At 34.7% G+C, this 20055-nt stretch overlaps 3 protein-coding genes across 3 annotated transcripts in view; 1 reads left to right on the forward strand and 2 right to left on the reverse strand.

Annotated features, from left to right (window-relative positions):
* LOC149534897 (Ribosomal protein L31) overlaps positions 1-20055 on the forward strand; it is an 85972-nt gene that overhangs the window by 30940 nt on the left and 34977 nt on the right. The window lies entirely within an intron of this gene.
* On the reverse strand, positions 14472-16056 carry LOC149534898 (uncharacterized). The gene is made up of 3 exons (XM_089806090.1): positions 15826-16056; positions 15318-15723; positions 14472-15186 (listed from the first exon to the last, which is right to left on the reverse strand). Exons 1-3 carry the CDS (start codon positions 16054-16056, stop codon positions 14600-14602), a joined length of 1224 nt encoding a protein of 407 aa, XP_089662216.1. The 3' UTR covers positions 14472-14599.
* On the reverse strand, positions 16104-17166 carry LOC149534899 (uncharacterized). The gene is made up of 4 exons (XM_089804388.1): positions 16928-17166; positions 16573-16789; positions 16316-16464; positions 16104-16226 (listed from the first exon to the last, which is right to left on the reverse strand). The coding sequence occupies exons 1-4, from the start codon at positions 16970-16972 to the stop codon at positions 16215-16217; spliced, it is 423 nt and encodes a 140-aa protein (XP_089660514.1). The 5' UTR covers positions 16973-17166; the 3' UTR covers positions 16104-16214.

Here is a 20055-nt window from a genome sequence, read left to right on the forward strand (position 1 = left end):
ACCTTGCACTGGGTTAGGTCCCTGTTTCGTAAGCGAAGCTTATGCACCTCAAGTATTTTGAGCAGCTCTATTTCCACCACCCCTAGGTCTCGTACCCGCTAAAGGTTCCAAACAATTATATGCTTATGACGAGTGATATACTTCTTAAGATATCATACATAGAATACATCATGCATTTTGACAAGAGCTAGAGGTAGTGCAATCTTGAAGGCTACCTAGTTTATGACCTCTAACACCTCAAAGGGTCCCACGTATCTTGTGGCCAGCTTGGCGTTCTTACCAAACTTGATAGTACTCTTTTATGGTTTTAACTTCAAAATAACCTTTTCTCCCATTGCGAATTCTCGGGGTGTTCTTTTTGCATCTGCATAACTTTTCTGTCTATCATTTGCCTCTTTCAGTCTCTATCGGATTTGAACTACTTGTTCTTCCATTTCCAATAACATCTCTGGCCCAATGATGATTCTGTCTTCAATTTGGTTTGAACTTACGGGATTTCTACATTTATGGCCATATAGGGTCTCAAAAGGTGCCATCTTGATAGCAGATTGATAAGAATTGTTATAAGAAAATTCTACTAAGGGAAGATACATTTCCCATTGGTATTGTCGATCCATATTGTATACTCGTAGGAGATCCTCTAATACCTGATTTGCCCTTTCTGTCTAACCATCAATATTCGGGTGATAAGCGGAACTAATGTTTAGCTTGGTTCCCAAAGCTGAAAATAAAGTTTGCCAAAATTTGGATGTTATCCTAGCATCTTTGTTGGATATAATCTTCTTTGGGACCCTATGAAGTCTGAAAATTTCTTGGACAAACTTGTGAGCAATCTTCGGTGCTCCATCTGTTAAGTTACTAGGTATGAAGTGAGCCACTTTGGTTAGTCTATCCATGACTATTAAGATGGTGTTGTGTTTGCTCTAGGTCATGGGTAGCCCTTGAATAAAAACCATGGTAAATATTTGCCACTTCCATTCAAGAACCTTATTTGGGTGCAGTAGACCTGCTGGGTAATGGTGCTCTGCCTTGACTCTTTGACACTCGAGGCATCTTGCCGCGTATTCTGCTATTTCTCTTTTCATTCCCTTCCAAAAATACAAGGGTTTTATATTTGCCAACATCTTGGTCACCCAAGATGTCCAGAATATGGGGTTGTGTGGAACTCTTCTAAAATCATCCTTTGGACTTCCGGAACCTTGGGTATATACATCCCACCTTTGTATTTCAATAGTCCATCCTCTTCTACTTGATAACTTCCATACGTGGGGTTTCAAAGGTCTCTGTGAAGTGCTTGGCTAAACTTACTATAGTAAGTCATCTCCGATGAGGTGTTGCAATACTTGCTCCCTAGGCCATGTATTTATGTCCACCATAGTTGATATATGCCTTCGTCGGTTTAAAGCATCTACTACCTTGTTTTCCTTGCCCTTAATGAAGCTGATCTCAAAATCTTAATCTGCTAGAAATTCTAGCCATCTTCTTTGTCGAGCGTTAAGGTTAGGTTGAGTATATATTTATTTTAGGTTGTGATGGTCTGTCTAGAGTTCAAAAGGTTTCCCTATCAAATAGTGCCTCCACATCTGGAGGGCATGAATAATGGATGCTAATTCTAGATCATGTGGGGCATAATTTTGTTCATAGTTTTTCAACTTCTTGGATTCATAGGCAATAACTTGATCTTCCTGCATCAGGTACCTCCTAACCTCTCCCTAGATGCATTAGTTATAACCACCAATTGGCCAGGTACTCTAAGTATTAGGGTAGTAGTTAATTTCTCCTTCAAATATTCAAAAGCTGCTTGACATTTTTCAGTCCAAATGAACTTCTTCCCTTTCCTCTGGAGTGAAGTGATGGGGTAAGCTATCCTGAAGAAATCCCTAACAAATTGTCTATAAAATCTTGCTAGGCCCATGAAACTTCTTACCTCTATCACGTTCCTAGGTACAAGCCGATCTTTGATTGCCTTGATCTTAGTGGGGTCTACGGCTATTCCTTGAGCTGATATAATGTGCTCCAAGTACTAGATCTCCTTTTGATAGAATGAACATTTGGATAATTTTCCGTACAATCTATGTTCCCGTAGCCTTTGTAAGACTATCTCCAAGTGCTTTTGATATTCCTCATTTTGAGAGTATATGAGAATGTCATAGTTAAAAACTAACATAAATTTATCCAGACAATCCTAAAAAATCCTATTCACAAGATTGATGAAAGTTGCCAATCCGTTGGTTAATCCGAAAGGTAGTATGGTAAATTCATAATGGCCATATCAAGTTCTGAAAGCAGTCTTATGAATGTTTTCATCTTTAATGCGAAGTTGATGATAACTAGACCTTAGGTCGATCTTAGAAAATACAATTGCACCTCTCATCTAATCAATTTTGGGAAGTGGATACCTATTCTTGATAGTAACTTTGTTAAGCATTCTATAGTCTATGCACAACCTCATGGTTTTGTCCTTGACGAACAATACTAGGGCTCCTCAAGGTGAGACATTGGGTTGAATAAGTTTCTTATCTAATAGTTCCTGGAGCTATATTTGAAGTTCCATTAATTTGGTAGCGGTCATTCAGTAAGGTGCTCTTGATATAGGCTTTGCCCCAGGTACCAGATCTATAGTGAAATCGAATACCCTAGACGGTGGTAGACTAGGGAGCTCTTCTAGAAACACATCCTGAAATTTCTTAAGATATGGATAGTTGTTTTCAAAGAGTTCCTTCGAGTTCCCTCCAATTTCTCCATCTTCTAGAGTGTGGTCATTCTGATAGGTATTCTTTTCTAATTCCTTTACATTTTCTATCTTGATTGCGAAGATTTCACACCCTCGCCTACTACATCTCTTAAGTTGCATAGCCGAGATTTGATCTCATGCGAAATTCCTTTAATATTTACGGGGTTTCCTCGGTCATCTAGGCATTTTATTGTCTTGGCAAGACAGTCCACCTTAGCCTTATGTTCACTAAGCCAATTTATACCCATGATGATGTTGTAGGACTCAAGAGGTGCTACATATAGATTCATGTTTGTAGAGAAGTTTGGAAAGTCAACCCAGGCCTCAAATATGCACTGCTCTACCTTAGCCTTTGACCAGTTTACATACTCAGCAGTCTACGGGTTTGTCATAATACTAGTTCTCTTAGGAAATCTACTCAACAACTTTGGGGATATAAAACATTATGTCGCCCCTATATCAATTAATATAGAAATAGGGTTTTCGTAGATCTTACCCGGAGTTTTTATTGGGCCTAGCTGTTGCTCTGCTTGCTAATTATCCAACGCTGCATGAATTCTCTGCTGATAGGTGACCTACTGTAATGGTAATGGGGGTCAAGGTGGCTGGTTGTTATTGGACTTGTTAGGTACCCGTTGGCATAATGATCCTCACCACATGTAAAACATCTTGATGGCAGTCCTTTCTTTTCATTTCCTTTATTACCCTCGTTAAAGTTGGTGTTATTCTTGAATTCGTTGCCCCCATTTCCCTTAGGTTCTGGTTTATTGGGTTGGAAGTTCTTAAATGCTTTTTGTGTGGCCTTGAATCTAATCCTTCTGTGTTCTAGCTAGTTTCCCTCTTATTATCCCGGATAGAGTCATCCCTTTTTATATTGTGCTCCTGAGGGATGACTTTCTTGAGAGCTTCCTCCATAGTTGGAGTGAGGACTATTGTTCAATCCCATAATGAACTTTCTAACTCTTAGGTACTTGTCTTGTTGGTATGGGGGTACATACTTCAACAATCGAGTGAACTTTTCCTAGTACTTGTGTACAGTCATATCCCCTTGCTTAAGGTCTTGAAAGTCTAACAATTTTTGATCGTAGAAGGTCTGGGGCAATCATCGATTCTTAAAGATGGAGATGTACTGGTCCCATGTAACTTCAATTGTCTTGATGTTTAGTTCTATCTTAGTGTTTCCCCACCAAAGTAGCTGCTTCACTTGAAAAGTGGTATATTCCCCATATTGCCTTGGAAGTTTCAGAAAAAACTCTTGATTTCAAATTACTGGTCCATTTTGGTTAGCCAGGCTTTTGTATCCTCCCTAGATTTGGAACCTGAGAACCTAGGTGGTTTGATCCTTTTTAATATCCAAGGAAAAGTCACTAACTATCTCTAGTTTCTTTTGTTTCTCAGTTTGGGTGGGTGAAGCTTAAGTATCCCTTTCGCTGTGGTCAGAATTTTCAAGTTTAGTTTTAGATGGAAGTGAGGAATGTGTCTCCTCTTGACCTTGCCCGTTCTGGGCTGCCAAATCATTCATTTTCTTTTCCATGTTTTCTAGCTTCGTTTGCGTGTCTTGCAAAACCTAAAGCAATAGATCCGAGGGAATTTGTGGGTTGACTTCATTGGTCACTTCATTATTTATGGTGTTCATGTTGTTGTTCATGTTTGCTATTCTCTTTTTTTTAAAAGTCTCCTATAATGTAAATAAATTTCTTAAATCAATATCATGTTTGCACTTAGATGTATATATGATTGTTCAGAAAAGTACAAAGACAATAGAGATGTTTGCTAATTGCTAATTTTATTGAATTCATCAAAATTGCTAGTTACATCAGTAACAAATTTTATTTTAAAAAATCTCCTCTTCTAAGGACACTACAAAAGGGAATTTTAATTAAAATCCAAATACCCTATTCTTGGGTATTTTGTTCAGTTTCAATTTTGGGCTTATCTTGCCTTGTACATGTTTTACGATAAATCATGAGAGGATCAATTTGTTGGGCATTCCATGCCTCAATAAGTTTATTTCTCGGCATTGCCTTCCTGGTAGGAGTCCATCTGACCCTTTCCTTCTTTATTCGCTGCAAAGCCTGTGCTAGGGTTTCATCATCTCGGGGTATGGAACAATAGGAATAATCATGCATCAACATATTCTTAATTAAATAAAAGAATATGGGGTGCCGAGGTTTCTTTCGAGGAGTCTTCTGAATATACATTTTGCTAACATATAGATCCAAGTTTCACTTTTTATTTTTCTAGTGGTTAAGTTGGATCCCAAGGTTCAACGCTTTGATACCATATGTAACATATCATTTTTCATGTGGTGGAAAATAAAGATTAATTCTAGAGATAATCTATCCTGTATAATAGAATGACATAAGGCATTTATATTCATTACTTCATTTAGAAAGAAAAACTAACAACTGAGTTCAATGTACAAGAATATGTAAACAATAGTTAAGAAACTATCCTTTTCCTAGTTAAATGAAAGAAACTAATATAACTTCCATAACTACTACCATAATCATTTGATACTATGATGAACACAATTATATAAATATACATTTCAAGGAACAACATTAAAATAAGATGAGTGAACGTACATAAGATCAAGTCATACAAGTGTCGATAACTGTTAATGTGTTGTGCAAGCCTCGACATCTGGTGAAGAGCAGAAGCATTGGCATAGGCTTTACCTCCCAATCGTGGACCTTAACTTATTCCCACACAATCTCTTACGAGAAAGACCCTCCCTACCTCGGGGTTAGGCTTGGGCACTGGCTATCTAGCTGAAAATATGCACCGTCTAAATTCTCGTGCTCTCTTACCACATTTACCATACCCATCCGTTATAAATGCAGTTAGACAGTACAGAAAAGTAATGTGTGTGGATTCAAATAAAAATTAAAGGAATATGTAAAGATTATTATTATTTAAAAAAAATAAAAACTGCTTGTAAAAAATGAATTATTTTTAAATTGCTCCAGTTTCTATATATATATATATATATATATATATATATATATATATAATGAATGTTTTCTAAGTGTGAAAATAAGTAATCTCTTAATAGTTTTTAATTTTATATCAATAAAATTCAATACTAATTAAGCAGTTTTCGTTTATGTTTGTGCTATATTTAGTTAAGGTTAAAAAAATTAAATTTAATGAACTATTAAGAATTTTATTATTATTATTTGAAAAATATAAATAGATATATTTCAAAATTAATTTAAAATTAAATATATTTTTAATCTTTAATAATGACTTATACTTTAATACCTTAAGCACAAGGATTTAAAATGTGCAAAATCAGTTTCATATTTTTTAGACGTGATTTTAAGATATGCAAAATTGAAAAGATAGACATAGTAAGTTAAATTTTTTATTTTATTTTTAAAATTTAAAATTTAAAATAATATATATACAAAAATATTTAATGTATTAAATAATTTAAATCTTTATTCCATTTAAATCTCTATCGTTTTGATGAAGTTAAGAATATTAGTTGTATTTGAATTTGTGGTTGTTTAACTTCAAAATTTTTCAAATTAAATATAATTGATTTAGAATATTTTAATAAATATAAGTAATGATAATGAGTTTAAGTGAAAATATATATATATTAAAAAAATTTAGAGATGTAATTTTCATTCAAGTATTAAAAAAAATTATTCAAAATATTTGTTTCACTTAAATGTATTAAATGTATTGTATAGGTATAACAATCTTTAAATCTAATTCAAATATTTTTATTTTAATATAATACATTTAGAATATAAATGTTCAATAAATGTCTAACAAAATTTAGATTTTAGAATATTTAAAACAATTTAAAAAAAGTTAAAATATTTAAATTAATTTTAAAGATTACTATTTAATAAATCATCAATTTAGATTTTTTTAATGAAATTCAAATTTTAAATAATTAGCATTTATAGAATTAGATGAATATATTATTATTGAATCATTGATTAATATTTTATTTTAAAAGTACTTATATTTTTTCATACTATTTCTAAAATTATTTTATTTCTTTCTTTTTAAAAAATAATATAACTCATTAATATTTAAAAAATATTACTTTATACAAATTAGGATAATTTATTAAATATATATTTATTAATATTTTAAAATTTATTTTTATGTTGCTATTTTCATATTTGTACTTTAAATTTTTTTGATAATTAGGTTTTTATATTCATTACTAGCAAAATAAAATAAAATAAAAGTAATTTTAAAAAACTTTTATAATATATGTTTGAAAGAGGAATTAAACTATTCTAATGTTGACTATTAAGTAATTTGAGTATATATATATATACTTTTAATTTTTTTAATATCTATATAATAAAAAAATTCTTAATACTCCATTAAATTTAACTTTTTAAAAATTATCTAAATATGACATAAACATAAATAAAAAATGTTTAAATATATTTACTAATATTTTTAAAAATACTTTTTCTTTTAATTAATTTAAAATTACAAACTATAAAGATTACTGATAACTATTAAAGATTATTCATACGTCGAAAAAATTATTATATTTTCTCAAATTGAAAAGTGAATCATTTTGCCAAACAAAATAACGTTCTTTAGAGCGGCTTTAATGTTTTAAAATGTTGATAGTTTTAATTTTTTAAAATAATCTATACACATTAGTTAATCTCATTTGGGACCCACCCATGGTACTTTTCTGAACTTTCTGACTGCATTTATGGTGGATGGGTATGGTAAATATGGTGACATGCATGATCATGAAGAGCATGAGAATTTAGGCAGTGCATATTTTCGGCTAGATAGCCAGTGCCTTAGGCTTGGGCCACCATGGTCCTGCCATCTGAGCAATTTGGTGTTGTTAGAGTGTCAGCTAATCAGAAGACAAGACAGTGGATATCCTCCATCAACCTCCCCTCTGTCAGCTAGCACTCTGACTTCTAGTGATCAATTGCGGCAAGCATGCCTCTAACCTACCTTGGCCAAGGATTTAGGCGGGCAGTGTATAAGCTTGATCACCCATCACTCGACTTGACAACAGGAAAATACATATATTTAGACAATCATGAGCTGACTCGACATATGCAGTTTAGATTATTCAGGTATTCTCATTATTGACATATTAAGTTTGTCTTGTAGGAACACTTCTCCCCACCCATTCATGCTTGACCTTCCTGGTCTAGGGTGTATCCTAGGAGATTTCTATGTGTACAATGCATTTCAACATATCAATCAGAATTACTTACTCAAGTCTGATTCTTGTCTCAATGGCATATGGATTATACCACTGTAGAAGTCAAATTGATGTTGCATGAAATATATCAGAACTAGCTCTATATATATGTTGCACACGATATGCATCTTGGGCTGTGATTGCTAAGAAATCAGAAGGAGGTAAAAAGAATGTCAACTGATCATGACTATACGGGTCTGTATGATATGCACCACCCAATGTACATGAAAAGAAAAAGAAATATGAATGGAAATAAAATAGTTTTTTATGCTCTTTGAATCATTATACAAAGCCTTTAGACAAAGCTAGTATTGCTTATCCGCGAACTGTGGATGCAAGCTAACATTACAATCATTGACTAACGTCAAACATAACCATCTTGGAAATAACCAGAAAAAGACAAAGTACATGTGAAAGTAAAATTTGGGCATATGGTAGCATGACCTGAGAATTGATATTCACGTTCAGTGATCGCGACACATCACCACAATCTTCAATCATACAATTTGTTTTTAGAACTGTTAACAATCACCGTGGCTAATTCGCAGCTTGGGGGTGCCGTATGTGCAACAAGAATGATGATATAACAATAGTCGTATGATGGATTCTATGCTAAGAACTCAAAGTCTTTTTCTTATGAAAAGAGGAGCACGAGAGAAAGAGAGTCCTACATTGGCAGCAAAAATGTTCAAATATATCTCTGCACGCTCCCTTAGTTACAAGAAAGGGGGTGACGTAATGTGGTCATTCATCGGTCACTAGTAACTCAAAAATCTTTAAAAGAATTTCAAAAAAAAAATTAAGGCCGATAAGAAGGTGGCAATTCGCTCAATGTTATGGAGCCCACAAAAGACAAAACTATACTTAGTTAAGGTTGATATATATATTAAATATGATATATATTGGCATCATGTTATTTGATGTTACCTATAATTGTATGTACACCTATGCCTATATATATACATGTGCGTGTGTAATTTAAATCATGTGATTATTTTTCTTTCAATAAATTATTTTATACACAGATGTAAATGTATATCTACATACATGAACGTGTGATTATAAGTGTTAAAATATCATGGTGTCAATATATATAGATTTACATTTTGTCGACAACTTAATGCCACAAAAATAAAGAGAAGGTACCATCACACTTTTCAATAATTGTTTAAATGTCTGCTTGCATTAAGAACTGACCGGGTAGCTCATGATTGCCCAAGGTATATTCCGTGTTGTCTATCTGTTAAATCCTTCACCAAGGTGGCTAGATCTCATACTTGATAATTTGTCAATGGACCTTTTGTTTTGGGTGCCCCATTCCTTAAATCTCGTTTAGCAATGCTTCCCCCCTTCGTTTGCTCCTAGTTCAGAAAGAATATTTCCACAATAATAACACAGTCCTCCATTTTAAATTAGGATAGCTAAAAACAAACTAACTCATAATTGAAACAACAACTAACCACCATTACCACTACCATTTATCTTAAAATATAAGCATTCATTTTCAGTTGAAATAGCAACAAACAACTAACAAGTCATTTTCATGAATCAAAATGGTTAACCATAATTTCCATTTCACAAGATCATAACATCCCATTGTTTTAACTAACCAATTGGCATTCATATGAAAAATAATACAACGACTATGAGGTTATTTTAAAAGAGCAAGAATTTGGGATGTAACAATATTCCAACACTATGATATCAAGGATGACTTCATCAAGTCTCCAAAATCATATATGGAGACCTCATTTTGCCAAAAAATAGTGCTCCATCACAGTGGAGGGCATTGACTGTGATGAGATTTTTGCTCCTATTGCCATGCCAAGATAAGTACAATGTCTTCTTCTTGCCATTGTAGCTCAGTTTGAATGGAAAGTCCATCAGATGGATGTTAAGAGTACCTTCCTCAAGAGTGAGTTACATGAAGAAGACTATATGACACGACCTCTTGGTTCCAAGGTTGTTGGCATAGAAGACTTAGATAGGTCTTTCGAGTGTGGTACATCAAGATTGATTAATACTTGGTTGCTTATGGTTTTCAACGTTGCTATTTTGACAGTAATTAGTATATCAAACACTTTGGTAATGATGTTATCTTTCTTGTTGTCTATGTGGATGACTTGATCACTAGTGACAGCTTAACACATTTGATTTCAGAAATCAAACAAGATCAATGCAAGGATTTTGATATGACAAATTTGGGGCTTCTTCATTATTGTTTAGGTGTCGAGGTTTGGCAAACTGATGGTAGTATCTTTATTTCTTAGTCTAAATATGCTAGGAACTTGCTTGACAGGTTCGAAATGCAAGATTATAAACCTGCTTTTATGCCTATGGAGAAGGGGTTGAAGTTGTCAGCCAAGTCTGGTTCTCCGCATATTGATGAAACTATTTACAAGCAACTAGTAGGTAGTCTCATTTATCTTATTATTACTAATCCTGGTCTCAATTTTACAATGAGCTAGATCACGCTTCATGACAACCCCCAACGCTGATCATTTGGTTGCAATAAATCGTGTGCTGTATCATGTGAAGGGCATCTTTGATTATGGACTACTTTCCACTGTCATTCATGATCCCAGACTCAGTGGGTTCACAGATTCTGATTGGGCAGTGTTAAAATTTGTAGGATTGTTTTCTACAAATGTTATAACACTCATTTATTTCCGTGTGTTCCAAATACAAATTCAAATGTATACAAATATGTCTAGAAGAGACATGTCTCTATGGTTTATAGGTTAATAACCATTTAGACAATATTAACATTATATATATAAAAGAGTTTGTCTAATTAATGATTAACCTATAACCATAGAATGATTATCTTTAGATCAATTCAATTTGACTGAAGCTACAACATTAACACTCCCACTCCCCTTAGCTAGGGAGGATTGTTATAGAACACATTATGCTCTTAAGCATATATAGAGGTCTCATCTCAATATGATATATGTCAAATGTTTCCATCAACTTAGATGTTATCTTCCAATATCATCTGAAGTATGATTCAACAAGAAATATCAATCATATGATATTCATCATACGTATATTATCTCGGTATGTGCATTGGCATCATGGTCATGATGCCTACCAAAATAATATGTTATATCCTAGAAGGATATGAGTTATCTGATTTCCGACAGACTCCAAGACAACAACTGAATGTAGTCTATCAGATAACAAGTAATCAAAATGTCATGATCTCAATCATGACAAGTATCATGATCTCCGACACTCTGGGACAATAACTTAATGTAGTCTATCATGATATGTTCGTTATTATGATATTCAACACTCTGGGACAGCAACTTAATGTAGTCAATCATGATAACAGGTCAAGCCATTGTCAAGATTGTCACCTTACAATAGTGACCTCACAAATACATCAATGAAAGACAGTGACCCACTGACCTTTCATGACATAATTCACATATGAAAATAGTAACTCTCTTGATATCCACCATGAACCAAGTCAGAGGGTGGGTCCACCATTGCTGCACATAGAGGGTGGAGCAAGAGCTTTCACCTCAAGCTTCTCTCTCACGATTTGTTGACCTTTTTCAGTTCAAGGTTGCTTCTAATTGGAATGTCACACTCCCTCTAAATTTGATATCAACCTTCTGACTTACTTGTACAAGGTTGCCTTTGATAAAGTGTCAGACTCCCTCTTTTTTATAGAAGGATACTCATAATCTCAATCATTGAAATGATTTTCACTTCAAGAGTCACACTTTATCCAACCTGATCATCAGATGACTAATGAATTCTAGAGCACAACTTCTTTGGAGCTACCATCATAAGATTGAGTCTGCACAATATATGGTAGCATCTATAAAGTACCAACCTTCTTTTCCTGCAAGAACATCCTCAGACATAAAGGAAAAGATCAAGGAAAATAGCTCTTTATAGTATGTATAGAAATACAAATAAAAGAGAGACTACAATGGGTAGATAAGTGTAATACTCAATGATAAGAAATACTGATCTACACATGAAGGTCCATAGACATTAAATCAGATTTTTTTTTCTTACATTATTTGGGAATGAAACATCTCCCCTTCGAAGATGGTTCAAGTGGGAATGAAACATTGATTATTCCCCCCCCCCCCACAATGTAAAATTCCCACCGTTATATCATTGACCCATAAGATCCACTTCAGTCTTGTGTCTATATCTTGAGTAGAATTATGGTGATGGGTATCATACCAAATTTGATGTGTTCAATGGAATCCTTTGAATGTACTACAAAAGTTGCATACATGATAGGCTTGTCAACATACAACATCAACTTTTCTTCCCTAATACTTGAAACATTATGTCCAATAACTTTGTGCTAGGAAAGTATGCATCTTCAATATCCACATATAATGTACCATCTTTCTCATGCATTACAACAATTATTACAGGAAACCCCTCTTATAACTTATCCAAATATTCAAAGAGTGCAGAAAAAGTTTTGTGCATGTATGACTTAACTCTCTAGCTCAAATGGACCCATTACTTGATCGACAAATTAAAATAAGTTCTTCACACTCTCCTATTATCACTGCTTATTCTATTAATTGCTTTTGGTATATCAATTAGTGATCCTTGTCAAGCATCATACTCTTCACTGAAATTAATTATATTGCATTTGAAATTAATTAATATAATTATCATTCCATATTGCTGTCGATATATTGATAGCATTCACTGTTGTATTAATGTTCAAGACTATTCTTACTTTGCAACCATACATCAATGGTTCATTCTAGCTGGCATTGTCAATCCTTAACCTTTGATTGCTTTGATTGTATCTTCTAGTCTGTATTGTACAGTGCTGATATGCTAATCATATGTACCACTGTAATGTCCCATGTCTGGCTAACTGTAACATCCTCTTTTTTCCATTTTCATAGGAAGACAGTCATATCAGTTACGTTCATGCGAATGAGATTAACGGTTACAATTAGTTAAATGAAATTCCATAACTAAGAATTGAAAACACCATCAATGAATTTACTATGGAAAATTAAAATCTACATACCATGGAATTTGAAACCGAAATCAATCTAGGGATGCTTCTGCAAACTCCCAGGTTAGTCCACAAAGGCCACTTAGGATCAAATGACGATTACCATCCAATACCACTATATCAAAATCAAATGACGATTATCATCAAATACCACTATATCAATATCAAATGACGATTATCATCAAATAGCACTATATCAATTAGGGCATCACATACCGCGGTATCAATTAAGGCATCTATCATCATTGGATCATTTAGGGCATCACATACCACTGTGTTAATTAGGGCATCAATTACCATTGGAGCATTTGGGGCATTAGATACTACTATATCATTTGGGGTATTAGATACCACTGTATCATTTGGGGCGTCAGATACCACTGTATCATTTAGGACATCAGATACCATTGTATCATTTGGGGTGTCAGATATCTTTGTTTCATTCCTCTTTTTCTTATTGCTAACTGTGGCAATAACATAAGATTAGAAGATATGCTCGTAATCATTAATCTTACAAATGAAAGATTGAAATAACAATCCTATAGATATATTCCATATTTAGTTGGAAGGTCAACCGATCTAAATGGTTACCAATTGCATTGACGAGAAAGGTTGCTTTCATCAAAGGAAAAAACCAAATTCAATGATATAAATTAATCCATCATATCTTCTACTTGTATAAATATCATAAAAGTAAAAATACCTGTTACCAATAAATGTTTGAATGCTCATCTTTATCTAATGCATGTCCTGACATTTCGTGGAGAGGGGAAACATTGTCAAGGGCTTAACCTCCCAACCACAGACCTCAAATTTATCCCCACACATTCTCTAATTAGAAAGACCCTCCCTACCCGGAATAGACATGGAACACCTTGTCAGCCACTGAGCATCCTGGTACTTAAACACACGACTCGACTTAACAACAAAGAATGAATTGGACATGCATGAGCTATTAAATATTCCTTTTAAGAATAATATATATTGTTATGTTACATCTGATTCTGTTTCATGTTATTGTAGATCTCACCTCTTCACCCTTTTCCTTGGCCATACAGCCGTGTGAGTCCCAGGTGTTTAAATATCAGAGCAAACCAACTCATTTTGTTGATCCTTAGCTAGTGTATGAATCATAGTAACGTGAATCGGAATCGTATCGGAATCGGCACGGCCGAATCGAATCGTGAATCGGGGGTGAATCGCCGGTGAATCGGCGATGAATCGGCAAATTTAAAAAAACCCTTTAAATGTAAAGATTTTAACAATTTAAGACTTATTTCATGCACCCTTTATTGAATATAACTTAAAAACACTATAACATCATCAAATAGAATCTAACATACATAAACATGAAACATAAAATCCATCACATACGTAACTATGTTATCATTATATACTAAAATGTAAATTGTATGCTAGCTGAAGTAAATAAAAATCAAATGATCATAATGATTCAAATCATAGAATCAGTAAGATGAAATCATGAAGATCTATAAGATATCAAATCATAAATGTATGTATAAATCTAAGATGAAGATCCATGAAAGTTTGAAACATATGTCTATCAGTGATTCAGTATCACTATCAATATCTATACAGTGTAAACAAAATATAAAAACAAGGCTCCAGCTCAAGCCTCATCATCCTCATCATCATCCTCTAGCTCTGCTGCAGCCTCAACCTCAGCCTCTGAGTATCCAGTTTGCCTATGAGAAAGGTGTGTAAGGTAGGTCCTAGAGGACCGCCGAGCCATGTTCCCTGCATGGGCAATGGGCTCATGAATAATGTCGCTAGGGCCTGCGTCTGTGCGTGCGCGTGTGCGTCTACCAATGCCTGAACGTGCTCTAGCTGCCTCCTCTGCCCTAGCCATAGCCTCAGCCTCTACATCCACTTGGTCAACCCACGCGCGGTCTTCCTCAGTGAAGACTGGGTCCACGGTCTCTGTGATCCACTCTGATTCTGGATCAATCTCCTCTAGAATGATCGGAGAGGAGTCAGCGCCCAAAATCTGTCTAATCCTAAGACGAAGGTTGTAATGAACAAAGACAAAATCATTCAACCTCTGCACTGTCAACCTGTTTCTCCTCTTCGAGTGGATGTGCTCGAACATGGACCAACTGCGCTCACATCCAGAAGCGCTGCTCGGCTGACTCAGAATGCGGATGGCAATTTTTTGAAGGTTTGGGGTTGTGGCCCCAAACATTTGCCACCATCTATCTGAAATAAGGAAAAAACAAAAACAATTAGTCTCATTTACAAATTACAACTCTAAAATTAATGCATTATATAATCAACTTTAAGTTTAGAATCTAGATTCATGAACATTGAATATATTATTTAATTTTTACCTGGCTGTAGTGTTGTTTGAGCATTTATGGCCATCCTGCCAGAGAAAAGTGGCCCCTCCTTATTGTTGAACTGGTCTAGCTCAACAATCGCAGCAGCGCTATTTTCATCGCTACTCAATCTCTGAATCACTGTGTATAAGCCAGTGAGAACCTCCGCATCCGCCTTGAACTCAGGACGGAAACGAAATGCCGGATTCAGATAGTAAGCTGCTGCGTGGATGGGTCGATGGAGCTGATTTTGCCATCTCCTATCGATGATGTTCCAAATAGGGCCATACCTCTCCTGCACTCCTGCATATTGGGCTCTGATGGCCTCCTTGGCCCTATCCATGCCCTCATAAATGTAGCCCATAGAGGGCTTCTCCCCATCAGCAGTTCGTAGCAAAGCTACAAGGGGCTCAGTGACCTACATATAAAATAAAACAAAAAATTTGAGTCAAAATTTAAATATAAAATAATAACTTAAAGTAAAAGAAAAATACTAAATGTTAAATTGCAATAAATTTACCTTAAGGATTTCTCTAACGGGTTTCCAAAAACCATCCTCATCAAATATGCAATCTGCCACATCTAACCCTATAGTGGTCGTAGCATAGGAAGAGCAAATCCACTCCTGCCCAACAAACATGCTCCTCAATCCATCCCTTGATGTCAACAAGGACTGCAAGCTGATGAAATTCGAGGCAAACCTCGTGATACCTGGGCGAGCTAACTCCTTGCCTTTTGTGTACTTCTTCATTGTGCTAAGGACAAATGCATGATTATAAATGAATTTGCATATATTTTTTGCCCTTTCCACACATGACTTGACAAACTCAAGTTTGCCAATTTCCTCCAACATGAGGTCAATGCAGTGTGCCGCACAAGGGGACCAAAATATGGTGGGGTGCCTCTCCATCAAAAGTTTACCTACAACAATTTTAAGTCAATTAGAAACTCAAATTTCAAAATTCAAATAAATTTATTTTCAAAACTTGCAAAGTTAAAAGTTTACCTACTGCAACATAATTTGCTGCATTATCCGTCACCACCTGGATCACATTTTGTTCTCCCACCTCTGCTATAACTTCCTCAATAGCCTCACATAAATATGTGGCATTTTTCACATGTGCGGAAGCATCAATGGATTTTATGAACATGGTATATCCTACAAGTAACAAAACAACGAATTATAATATTAAATGGATCATTAACGAATTAGCATTCAACAAATCAAAATTTACAATGTATGTAAGAAAGTAGAATGATCAATCACCTCCACAGGATACAAGAAAATTGAGGAGTGTTCTATTCCTCCTATCGGTCCAACCATCAATCATGATGGTGCAACCCTTTGCAATCCATTCCTTTCGGTTCTCCTCGAGGTCAACCCTCATGTCCTCTACCATCTCATCCAGGAGGTATCCGCTCAACTCAGCCTCAGTTGGGGCTTTAAACCCCGGACCACAAATAGCAACCGCATCTATCATATTCTGCCAATAAGGAGCCCTGTCACAAATAAAAGTTTAGATGTCAAAGACTCAAATTATAAAACAAGTAGATATAATTAAAGTTTTACTTTTACTTTTAATTTTAGCTTTAAAGAAAACAAAGAAAAAAGAATCAATTACTTGGCTGCAATAAATGGAATGTTGCAAAAGTACCAAAATTTGCATATCTCCTTTCTGGCAGCATCATGAATCTCCTTGTTCAAACCCATGCCCTCAAGCGTGGGTTGGGAACCAGGAGTAGTGCGGGGCACAAAGTAACTATCCATTCTGTTTTTCCGCACTCTAGGCTGCAATAGGTTGGTGTGGGACTCCGTCTCAGTATGTGACCGACTAGCACTAGCACTAGCACGAGCAGAAGAACTAGGATAAAAAAGGAGGCCTAGAAGAACCCTCTCCAACACAACTTACGGATGCGGAAGCTGATGCAGATGCGGATGTGGCTGCGGATGCGGGAACATGGGAGCCAATACCCCTTAACCCTTCAACTTGCATTTTCCTATTTGCTTTGTCTTTTTCAATTTTTTCTAATGCCATTAAGCAAGTGCGTTTTGCCTCAGGAGTTTGGTGAGTGCAAACTGTAACATCACGTCCAGGTATAGCAGCAATGTGGAATTTCAATCTATAAATACCTCCGGAAGTTATTTTTTCTTTACAAAACATGCATTTTGTTTGATATTTGGTTCTTCCAGGAAACTCTTCATTATATTTCCAACATTCATCTTTTTTACCCATTGGAATTTGCGAAAAATAAGAGCAAAGGCTGCTGCAATAATTTTTTTAATGTAAAATATCAAAGTTTGAAGCTAATAAAAATTAGAAAACAACAAACCCTAGCTTGCAACTTAGTAAAAATAAAGAGCATTCAAGATTTACACTAAAATTCTTGAAAACTATAGAAATTTAACAAAAAACGCATAATACACTAAAAATTTAACAAAAAATGCATAATACACTAACATGCAAGAAAAAAAAAAGCACTTACCTCTTGCAAATGAGTTGAGGAGTGTTGATATTGGCTCCTTAATGCTCCCAAAGCAATTGATGGGCTCCCCAAATGGCCTGCTGATCTCTTTGGTGCTCCTCCTTGCCGGTTGGAAACCTATGGCTTTTCTTTTCTCTTCTTCTCTCTCACTTTTCCTCTCTTCTACTCATGCTTCACAAATAGAAGGCCCTTTAGGGTTATAACAAAGAGAATAGGTCAAAAACAAAGTGAAAAAAACAAGTGATTTAAAAAAAAATTTCAACTTCCCTTTTTACATGCCGCGGGCGATTCATAGCCGATTTTTTAAGGCGATTTTGGCGATTTTTTCATGAATCGCCTGAATCGCCGATTCAGGCGATTCATGGCCTAGAAATCGGCGATACCGATTCACGATTCAAAAAAAATCGCGCAGGATGAATCGGGTCGTGGAATCGCCAATTTAGGCGATTTTCATTACTATGGTTTGAATATTACATGTTTTAGTATATCACAACTTTTATGACTTGAGAAAATAATCTTAAGACTTGCAAAAGTACAATTTGATTCTGTCATACAGCAATAAAATAAAGATGTTTAGACTTATCATGAAAAGTTGTTCTTGACTCAATACGGAAAGATTAGTCTCATTGATAATATAGTACAAATTTCTCATGGAATTACTTCCTTCTGCTATAGTTTTGAATGCAGGAATAAAAGAATGAAGATTTATCAGTTGAAAAGGAAATGACCACTTAACCTAGTCTGATTTAATAGAAACATGAGCCTTGGCTTGATGTTAAACAGCCGGTTCCCTCATAGAAGCAATCCATATGCAATTTTCAGAATATTTCTAAATTTTGACCTTCAACAAGGGGGTAGGACATAAAGTAATAACGTGGAAAAATATGCAGAAGTAAATCGTATGGAGACAATATTCATCCCCTGCCTTCTCTTGGCTTGGGAAAATTCAGACTCTCTAAGGAACTATTCAATGTTATATAACATAAATGATGTACGACATCCTATGGAAAAAATTCTTACTGCTGCAAATACACGCACAGTAATATAGAAAATAATGCTATGTTTCATTTGGAAATGGTATGCCGACCACATAACTTGATTAGCTTGTGAGAAAGAAGAGCTTTTGCTGGACGCTATCAACTAGTCCCTTTGTAAAATATCCTGAACGCAATCTCAGAGTGATTAACAATCCTGATTTTCAGCGGAGGTAAAGAGAGGGATATAACGTGGCTAGAAATTCAGAATTAAATTCGTGAAGGAGAAGAATACAATTCATAATATGAGCCCTGGTTTCTCACGGCTTCCAAATAGATAAGGAGGCATTTGATTTCTTAAAGGCTTCCAAGAAGCCGTAACTCTTAAAGAAATGTTTCACCTTCTTGGACACTGATATAATATGCCAAGTGTGCATTTCGGTTTCAAGTAAAGAATTGAATAAATAAGGAAAATAATTTGAAGGTTATAAATCAAAAGAATATTATAAACATATTTATTTACTTGCACGTAAATATATCTTATTAAGATGGCACATGGTAATTGTTTATCCAAGGTCGTATCTTTTAAATAGGTATGTCTAAATACATGTTTCATCTTAGAAGATTTATTTTATCTTCGTGTACATGCATTTACATTTATGTATTAAATAGATAAAATCTTGTATATAAATAATATTATGATGTCACCTTTAATTTATATCTGTGTACGTACATAAATATGTATTATAATAATGTGATGGAAAAGTCAGCTAAAAGCCATTTGAGGTACGCATTAATTAAGTTAAAATGATTAATATTTTAAATGTTTATTTAACAGCTCATGCGTGCCTAATGTGTGTATCTTGTTATATAGTCGCTAGGTCCTCAACCATGGTGATTCACGATTCATGCCTATTTGCTCAGTGATGATGATGCTACTATGCCGAATTCTTTTCTGATAATGCTTCCACCCCTTTGACGTGCTCCCTACAAAGAAATTCTCCACAGTTAAATCATATTACCATAACAAGTTATTAATCATAAATACTCATAACGGCTAACTGCTTTTTCAATTCCATGAATTCATGATAAATAATCAATTAGGATGTTATCTTTAAATGAAATCATATCAATTAACCATCTTACCATTTTCTAGGATTATAACAAATTTAACTATCAATTGACTTCATGTGAACCTCAATGACTATATGAACATTTTAAATTGGGTCGAAAATTGGGATGTAACACTAACTTGGAACATTTGGGACAATATTCTCAAAATCAATTTGCAA

The sequence above is a fragment of the Cupressus sempervirens genome, chromosome 10, assembly GCF_028749045.1.
Source record: "Cupressus sempervirens isolate cs-2001-9-10 chromosome 10, ASM2874904v1, whole genome shotgun sequence".
In the NCBI taxonomy this organism is placed as follows: Eukaryota; Viridiplantae; Streptophyta; class Pinopsida; order Cupressales; family Cupressaceae; genus Cupressus; species Cupressus sempervirens.

Excerpts from the sequence above, each read along its gene's own strand:
- LOC149534899 (XM_089804388.1), bottom strand. The coding sequence starts at position 16,972 with ATGCAAATTTTGGTACTTTTGCAACATTCCATTTATTGCAGCCAA. Across the intron at positions 16,790-16,927 it reads ATTCCATTTATTGCAGCCAA|AATATGATAGATGCGGTTGC; the intron begins GTAATTGATTCT and ends CCTTATTGGCAG. Across the intron at positions 16,465-16,572 it reads TTTTCTTGTATCCTGTGGAG|GATATACCATGTTCATAAAA; the intron begins GTGATTGATCAT and ends TGTTACTTGTAG.
- LOC149534898 (XM_089806090.1), bottom strand. The coding sequence starts at position 16,056 with ATGAAGAAGTACACAAAAGGCAAGGAGTTAGCTCGCCCAGGTATCACG. Across the intron at positions 15,724-15,825 it reads CCGTTAGAGAAATCCTTAAG|GTCACTGAGCCCCTTGTAGC; the intron begins GTAAATTTATTG and ends TTTTATATGTAG. Across the intron at positions 15,187-15,317 it reads TCAAACAACACTACAGCCAG|ATAGATGGTGGCAAATGTTT; the intron begins GTAAAAATTAAA and ends TCCTTATTTCAG.